The following is a 9,399-nucleotide window of genomic DNA, read 5'->3' on the forward strand; positions in this document are numbered from 1 at the left end:
ACAAAGGTTCAAACTGTTTGTGAAGTCAAAGTCACTGTTCATTTCCAGAGTGCTGCTCCTTTACACCTGCTTTGTATTGTCTTTTATATACAATGTATTTATAAATTAGCTGTGTTGGTGTTTTACAGTGTGATAGTAAAATGTTCTTAGCGTGCAATGTTGCCAGGTGTCAGAAAGACTGCAGAGCCGCTGAAACACAGGTAGATATGAACCAAGTTTAGACTAAGTGTGGATCCAAACCATCCGTTTGTGAACAGAAAGGTGAAACATCACACTTAAGAATAATTTGTTTGTAATAAAATGAAAAAGGAAACCATAGACAGTGATAGTACACAAATGAGAAAAAAAATCAACTGGAACAATTTTTTCTAGACCACAGTGCATTGCAAAATACTGACTTTGAGCGTGTGCACATTATTACTGTAACTGTATAAAGGCCAATTATTGTGATGTATGGAAGCCAGTTTCTGCCACAGTAGAAAAAAAACAAAAAAGCTCCTCTAAGTCTTATCTCGTATGACTTATCCTCTCATAACAATGAGACAGTATTTCATCATTCTGAGACACTAAATTAAAATGAGAGGTTAAATTACTATATCATATTTGTGGGGGGAAAAAACCCCTCAAAACTATGACTTTATATCTCAGAATTAGGAAACAGAAGCTAAAGTAACATCACATAAACAGGACATTTCCTAATAATCTAACAATTAAAAGAATATCACACAAACATGACTTTGCATCTCACATTGATTAAATATGACCTGAAATATAAGATGGTGAGCCATAAATTGGATACAATTTATCCAAATTGTGAGTTAGTATTACACAATTACAGTATCTCTTAATTATGAAATAAGTCAGAATTAATTGATATTATTTATAATTTTACGATATTTAGCCACAATTTTGAGACACTAAGTCAAAATTATTAGAATATGTCATATTTGTAGACGGTTTCTTATAAAAATAACTATTAAGTATTTTGACTGGGAGCTTCTTTATTTTTTCAAAGTGACACAAGTGGGCTTCCGTACCACTTGAACTCTCTGTAATGCTTCACAGATGGACCATTTCTGTTGGTGTGAATCTCAGTAGAGTCAGAAACAGTCAGTTTACTTTTTCCCACCTAAAGCCTCCGCTCAATCTGTGAGAAATCCTCTCTAGACCCTCTCCTCCTTCTGGTCTCCCCAAATCCAAGCTGCGCTCCGAACCATCACGCGACAGAACGACGCGCACGTCATATCACTCCTCCCCCTCACCGATCGATCAGTTGCTCTGTGCTCCGCAGTCCCCTGGGATTCTGAACGGCGCTCGATGGCTCTGCTATCGCTGCTCCGCTCTCACTGAATGGCGGCCGGGAGCGAGGAGGAGGAAAACCCGGGAGGCAGAGCGCTGTGTCTCCTCCTTTGAACTAAAGTTAAAAAAAAAAAAAAAAGGAAAGAAAACATCTGCATCACCAGCTTCCCCAGCGAGGCGGTGAGTGTTTTATTTATGCCCGATACGTGTGTGTGTTTGTTGGGTAGAAGGAGGAGAAGAGGAAGCGGGGTTCCTGTTGGGGTCCACCGGCGCCGGAAGAAGACGTGAGGCTGGGGGGGGTAACGTTATGTCGGTCCATCGGGTAATAAAACTTTGAACCCAAACTTTCTTTAATCTTTCTAGACAAAGCAAAACGATGAATTAGCATCCTTTTCAAAGAGAGGCGTTTCAAATTACTCCATAAAAAAGGGCTTAAAAACGTGCGAACAGGCATAAAGAGTGATGGGGAGGAGGGGGGGACAACACCGGTGGCATAGAAAGATTTGTGCCTCGCTGTGCTCCCTCCTTCCACCACCACCCCCCTGTGCCGCACTGGTTCAGTCTGGCTCGCCCCGCAGCTGCTGCGTGTCCTGGGATGACCTGTTGATGTCGGCTGGAATGGAGGATGACAGGAGTTAGCCATGGCCCCCGTCACCCAAATATTTAAATAAGACATATATAATATATATTTTTGCAAGAGGGTGCTCGACGAGAGGCGACCGCCGGTACGACCACCTCGTCCGCTCGGTCTGTAAGTGTTTTCTCATTATATTTGTTTGGAAATGTTTGAGTCTCGTCGTGCAACACTGAGGATGAGTGAGGTGTACGCTGAGCCGGAGCTAAGCCAAAATACTGTGCTGTTAGCTTAGCCGTTAGCCACCTAGGCCTGCTGCGGATGAAACGTTCAGGCGCTTTCAGCCACGGTGGGAAAACAGATAAACGTCGTATCAACTGAATACCATGTAATTTTTATGTAAACAAAATGACACGGACTCGTGTCTCCGTGGTTTTCTGCCATCATATGTTCCTCTTACGGGCACGGTAGAGGAACTCTTTTCAATCCCTTTTCTTCTAGTATCCTGAATTTCCCCACATTCGTTCTTCCCCTTTAAACCTCTCAGTAAGGTGAATCTTGTTGGGGTGCAAACGGTGTGGAAAAGTCCTTATGACTAATCAGAAATAAATCCTGCAGCTGTCTTGACGTGAGAGGAGCTGCACATGTATGCAGGCACAATCACACGAGAGGCAGGTAATGCCATTAAAGGGGCTTGAATTGAATGACAGGTGTAACAGGGAATTTATTGTGCACAAACTGTACAGTTTAATGATGCGGGTAGACAGGAAAGTTTTAAAAATATGTCAAAATTATTCAACAACGTAACTATTTTTGATGTAGGGCATAGAATAAAAAGCCTTGCATGTATGCTTCACCTGCTTTTCTCTCTAGGCTGGAAATGCCACTACAGAGAGTTGGATTTGTTCATTATGCAGCATTCTGTAGTTTTATAAGATGATCCCTCTGGTCTGTGCTGCCCCTCCTTAGCGCCTATACAGGCACACGTGAAGTCAAATGCACACATACACACTCACAGAGTCACATTCTCTGTGACTGTAAGGACAAACTGTGCAAACACACCCTGCTCTCGTCTCTTAGCGTCAGTGTTTGTGTGTCTTCATGTGCACGCGTGTGTGCTCACTGCAACTCGCCAAACTGTAAACAAGCAGTATTGTCTAATGGCTGTGTGTGTGTGTGACTAGTGTGCCTTTTGTGGGTTTGTTTGAGTTTGTGTGTGTGTGTGCATCTGTGTTTTAGTATGAGGGAGAGGGAGCTTGAGTGAAACGGAGACAAAGCAAGCATTTCTCTTTACCCTGGAGCTTGGCTGGGTCCCAAATGAAAGGCTTTGGATATGATGGGGCGGCTCACTCCAGGGCCTCATCAGTCTGTCGCACCAAAATTGGTTGTGTACCTCTCACAGGGTGTGCTTCAGTCACTTTATCCCCTCAGTATCATGGTGTATCTTATTTATTTGTCGCTCCATGTGTGCGTATGAGAGCAGCACGTAGTCACGCGGCACTTTTTCATAAAGAAAGAAGAAGTTTTGCACACTTCAGCAGGGTTGTCTTACAGAGTCCATGTGTGTTTGACATGCTAAAATTGCTGTTTCTGTATGTGGAATAAATGTGTATAAATCCAAGTCCTATGACAGAACCATTATGGGGGAAAAAATGCATAAATTAAGACGTGGACAGTTCCATAGAACACGTTGAAATAACTACAGCAAAGTGTAGGATGGGAGTCCGTTTGTACCGGAGTGGTTCTGGTCTTTTCATACTCAAATTTTACCTATTCTGTTTTATGGTTAGAGCTAGAGTTGGTATCATTGGGTAAAGGCAATAAATTAAATAATAATAAAACAAAGAGGGTTTAGGATCTACATTTATAACTTTTATTTTATGTTTAAAATATGGAAATTTGGTTAAATTTAAGGTTACTACATTGAGAGAATAGATTTGTCTGCGTGCCTCTAGTGTAAACAAAGGCACAAATGGGGTTGAAAAAAAAAAGAGCATTTTTCTTACTTTAAAAAAAAAATCTTATTTATTCATGTACAGTATATCAACCAAAACAACTGTGCAGGTATCCAGTGCTAATCACCTTGGCATGAAGTGATGATACCATGTTGCCAAAGAGACATGAAAGGAGCTGGAGCTGTGTATTACAAGTGGTGTGTTTTTCAGCACTTGCAAAAACTTTTAATCCCCCGTGTTTCACGTGATATTTTACAAGCGTTTCACACTTTATACTATTAGAAATGTTTCAAAACCATGTTTCCATGCGCAAAACACACTTCTCACGCGTTTCATGTATATTACTTTAATATGGTGCGAATCTCAGTGTCTTGACGGTTCGGTTTGATTCTGATTTTTGGTGTCACGATTCGCTTCAGAAATGTTTTTCGATTCGGAAACAATTTTTTAATTGAAACGGTCATACATTTTGTTTAAATTATGTAAGTGATAAGATGAAAAGATTCAACAACAATGCAAACAAATAGAACATTTATTTAAAACAATCATTTTAGGTTCTTTACTGTATCGTTTTGTGTCTGTTTTCATATTTATACCAAAAATAGGAACAAATATAGGTGTGCATAAAATTCTGTAACTTAAATTACCATTATTAGGTTAGCTTAGTTGGCTGGATTTTTCTCAACAACAACAACAAAAAATCTAGGAACAAATCATCCATCCATCCATTATCTTAACTCGCTTCTTCCTTTTCGGGTCACGGGGTCACTGGTGCCCGTATCCAGCAGTCACTGAGCGAGAGACGGGGGACACTTGGACAGGTCTCCAGTCCATCACAGACCAATAATTCAAAAAGTAAACAAAGACTTCAGCCTATCATGGTATATTAACCTTTAACTCAAAATAAAATACAGACTTCACAGTTTTTTTTAACCACATTGCTCTAACATTTGTTATATTTTCAAAACTTAACCTAATATGAAATATACAGACTTCACAGTCTTAACCATATTGATTCATGTTTGGTAAATCCTTAACAAAATTTCGAAACCTGTGCAAGTCTGCACAAGAACTCTTCCGAACTGTAATTTATAAACCATAAACTGTGTCATTCAGAACTGGCTCCAGGCGACGTGTCTCATCTAACCTCTCTTCAACCTGTTAAAAAGACAAATTACATTAAGTTTGTTGTATAACATGTCTTTATAAGTGTTTGTATAATATGAGAAAAAAGCAGTTACCTTTTGAGCTGCAGTAGCATTAAAAAGAGCTTCTCCCACTTTATTCTTTGTTCCATGGTAGACTGCTTTATAGCAAAAAAAAAAAAAAAGCTACGTGAAGGAATAGCGTACAACGTTGGGTCCAGCTTATTAAAAATAACCTAAGCCCCTCACCTTCGAGCTATATGGCCGTAAATCCTTTGTGATATAACAGGAGATGGAGTGGGAAATCTTCACAGCCCTTGGGGAATCAGCTTTAAGTTTGTTGCTCCAGAGTTTGCTGGTCTACTTTTGCTTTTCATCTTCCTTCCGTGCATTTATCATATTTCCAAAATACCGCAATTTTATTTTACACATCTTGCAAACAACCATGCGTTTGTCAAGAATCCGAAATGTGCCCGTCCACTGACTTTTAACAACGAAGGAGAGGGTTGAATCACGCCGTCTTCCTGCTTCATGCTAGCAGGCTCCATTGCTGGCTAACTAGCTTGCTGTACGGTGGCCTACAAGGCCATATTCTACGGTGGCCAAGTGGGCATGTAATGTCCAGTACGCTCTATAGTAGTAATGGAAAAAAATAAAACAAACATATTTTTAAATCGATGTATGGGCCTTTAGAATCGATTCAGCATCGCCATAACTAAGAATCTAGATTCTTCAGTGAATCAGATTTTTTTCTGCACCCATAATGTTTTACGATATTTCAATTAATGTTTCTGCAAGGGAAAAGGGAAATAAATACAACTTGATAATGCAATCAATCTTTATTTCTACAGCTGAAGGATCATTGGATCAGACATTGTTGAATACAAGTGAAGGTACAGAACCCGTGGGTTTGTTTGCCTTTTGACTGTAGCTTGAGGTAAATTGTAACGCGCAGTATGGTTTTTGTTTAGAGACCACACGCACTTTCACACGTGGAATAAAAGAACATGACCCAGTTATCAAACGAGCGCACAAAAGATAGAAAAAAGGCGTTTACCGAGTTTATCCCTGGAACTACGAGTCATGCAAAGCTGAAGGGTTAGGCAGGATTTATGTGATGCAGATTGTTTGTGGAAGTTTCAGCAAAAGCTGTCAACTGCATCCTGTTAAGAGAAATATTCTTAATCCAAAAAGTGGGAATTACTAAGGTTCATAATTCCTATTTATATGTTGTTATAAGAGGTCTGAGTTAGCTGAAATAACATAACTATAAAATGAAGTGTATGTTTAGAAAATTTATTTGGACCACTTTACTGTTTCTGTTTTACTTTGTTCTCTTCAGCTTTTCAGCCTTGCCACATTGCTCCTCCTCCCCCACACGCTCTCTGAAACTCTCCTTCCACCAAAGAGACAAGAACAGTTTTTGTCATTGTCTGTTTATCTGTCCAAGTTCTCCCACTGTGTGGCCTCTGCACCGCTCATAACCAGGGATAAAGCTGCAGAACCCACGAATCAAAGTGTTAACCCTTTGAGCTGCTCCGCATGTATCAATGTGAATAATGTCATAGCCAGCCTTGCAGCTTTTAGGATTTAAAAACGTCTGAAGTCTTCTCATGAATAAAAAACGACCCAGTGGTACAAACAGGTTTTCCCTCCATCCCTGCATATATTGGTTAATGGTTAGCAACAGACCTGGATTCACTCCCTCTCTGTCTTTCTTGTGCTCTTGTTCTCTGTCTGTCCTCTTTTCTTTCTCAGCTAAAACCTTTGGTGGTGTGCGTAGGCGCACCATGGCCCAAACCCTCCAGATGGCGATCCCAAACTTTGGCAACAACATTTTAGAGTGTCTGAACGAGCAGAGGCTGCAGGGCCTCTACTGCGATGTCTCCGTTGTGGTCAAGGGCCACACCTTCAAGGTACTGTTTATGCCATTTTCCCATTGTCCAGTCTCACCACGAATCGCTTTGACTTTACTTGGGTCTATGGTTTCTGTGGTTTCCTATAACACTTGAGTGCTGGTTTACTGTGGGTAGGATTGTCATAGCATGGCCGCCCAAAACGTCTGTGATGTCCAAGGCAAACACAACACAACAACAGGGAAATAAGTGAAAGAAAGTCACAAAACACTTGTCATTGTTTGCCACTGTTTCCAAAAATGCCGTGGCGGGGCCACCTTCCCTTAGCCAGCCAGAGCTTGTAAGTCAGTCCCATTTGGTCTAGCTCCATTTGAATTCTGTTGTCAGCCAACAAGCATGGAAATGTCTGCACCACTAACTAGTACAAGTGTTGTTGTACATTTTGCAATTGTAATTATAAGATCTTTAGCTTGACTTGCTTGGAACCTTGTCTGTATAAATCCTAAAAACTAAGCAGGTGAGATCCCCAGTTGAAAGACCCTGAAGCTGTGCAGAGTTGACCTGAGTTAGGCTGAGTTGAGCCAGTGGAAAAAGACCAATTTACACCTGGTTCCTGTTTAAATAAAAGCAGTAACTCTTGACTCTTACTAAAAACTGAAAACGTTGGGACTTGTGGGTGTTTAAATCATCTTGTTGCTCTGTGGCAATTGTCTTTTACGAAGTTATGAAGCTCTTTGTTCTTCAAAAGATGTACTGACATTCAGGGGGACGGTCGCCTAATATGAATATTTGTCCTCCACTTGTCCACTTCCTTTGTTTTATATAAGTACACGCTGCACAATACACTGTCCTAGTCAGGTAGAAGAACTGGACTGAAAATGAGTGAAAATGGATGCTTTCAGACGTTTTGTCAAGTACTGTAATGGCTTGAGTGAAACAAACACTGAAATTTTGCATTTAAAATTCAAATTTTAAAAGCTCCAATGCAAAACTTTGCCTTCTTTTTTTTGGCCTCAGGCTCATCGAGCTGTTCTGGCTGCCAGCAGCTCGTATTTCCGGGACCTTTTCAGCAGCAGCAGCAATGGTTCGGGCGGTAACGGCAACGAGACGAGCCCCACTGTAGTCGAGCTTCCACCGGCTGTGCAGCCTCAGAGCTTTCAGCAGATTCTGGCTTTCTGCTACACAGGTCGCCTCAGCATGACAGTGGGAGACCAGTTTCTCCTCATGTACACTGCTGGCTTCCTTCAGATCCAGCAAATCATGGAAAAAGGCACTGAATTTTTCCTCAAGGTAAACTTAAAAGGTTTTTAGTTGAAAATGACAGTCAAAGCTGTAAGGTAAAAATAAAGACATTAATATCAATTCTATGAAGGAATATTTATTTATTAAAAGCCAGAACACCATGGTCGTGTATCCTAACATACATTAATGTGTGCGTTTGTAGGTATCCTCCCCTAGCTGTGACTCCCAGGGCCTTCACGCAGAGGAAACCCCACCATCTGAGCCCCAGAGCCCCGTGACGCTGACCGGTAACGGCGCGGTCAGGCCTCCCTCCTGCCTCACTCCGCTACCTCTTGTTTCACGAGTCAAAGCGGAGCAGCCAGCCAACCAGACAGAAGCAGCCGCTCCTTATTCTGTAGTTTGTACCCCCGTAGCCAAGCGGCTGTGGGAGGGTGGCAGCAGCCGAGATGGAGGAGGCGGAGGCTCGGGCGGAGGAGGAGGGGCCAGAAAAGCAGCCCGTTACTCCCAGGAAGCAGTGCGGGGCAGTGCGATCCAAAGCCCCGGAGCTCTTGGACTGGCCATGGGCATGAATGCTACCACAACAAGCCTGGCGGGGATGGTGTCCGGTGGCGGGAGTAGCGGAAGCGCCAGCACCAACGGGAACTCTGCAACAGGGCTCGGCGTGTCCGAGGGTGCCAGCCCCGGGACTCTGAGTACCTATGCTAGTGACTCACCCATCAGCTACCATGACGATGAAGAGGAAGAAGAGGGGACAGATGAAAGTGCTGAAGAGCAGTACAGGCAAATCTGCAACATGTATACCATGTACAGTATGCTCAACATGGGTGCTGCAGGTAATTTAATGAGAATGTCTAATTTTCTGATCCCCCCCCCCCAACCTTTTTTAATTCCGTGTCTGGTTGGTGCACATATAATACTATGGAGTCAAAAGCACATTTCTCAAAAATTCAAACGCATGTGTGGACAAAATGTGGGTTTGTGTTTCCCCAGCAGCTGGCGAGCGGGTGGAGGCTCTACCAGACCACACAGAGACCCGGGGCCGGATGAGAGGCCGAGACCTTACGTGTCTCCCTGCAGAACTCATTGCTCAGATAGGCAACCGCTGTCATCCCAAACTGTACGAGGAAGGAGACCCTGCTGAGAAGCTCGAGTTAGTCTCAGGTGTGTGAGTGTGTCACGTGCTCTTTGGTTGGAAATGAAGAACAAGAACAAACTTTCATTTTTTTATTTCACCAGTTGAATTTTTTTAGGAAACAGTTACAGCAACAACTGAAAGAGCAAATATATATATATATATATATATATATATATATATATATATATATATA

At 42.1% G+C, this 9,399-nt stretch overlaps 1 protein-coding gene across 1 annotated transcript in view; it reads left to right on the forward strand.

The window, feature by feature from the left end:
* The first annotated feature begins 1,296 nt into the window (after positions 1–1,296).
* LOC119422217 (nucleus accumbens-associated protein 1) overlaps positions 1,297–9,399 on the forward strand; it is a 14,288-nt gene continuing 6,185 nt past the window's right edge. The window contains exons 1-5 of the mRNA XM_037689578.1: positions 1,297–1,479; positions 6,732–6,889; positions 7,847–8,119; positions 8,274–8,904; positions 9,065–9,232. Coding sequence (XP_037545506.1) covers positions 6,764–6,889; positions 7,847–8,119; positions 8,274–8,904; positions 9,065–9,232 — 1,198 coding nt within the window. The 5' untranslated portion in view covers positions 1,297–1,479; positions 6,732–6,763. The remainder of the gene's footprint in view (positions 1,480–6,731; positions 6,890–7,846; positions 8,120–8,273; positions 8,905–9,064; positions 9,233–9,399) is intronic.

The sequence above is a fragment of the Nematolebias whitei genome, chromosome 15 (assembly GCF_014905685.2).
Source record: "Nematolebias whitei isolate Nwh7 chromosome 15, NemWhi1, whole genome shotgun sequence".
In the NCBI taxonomy this organism is placed as follows: Eukaryota; Metazoa; Chordata; class Actinopteri; order Cyprinodontiformes; family Rivulidae; genus Nematolebias; species Nematolebias whitei.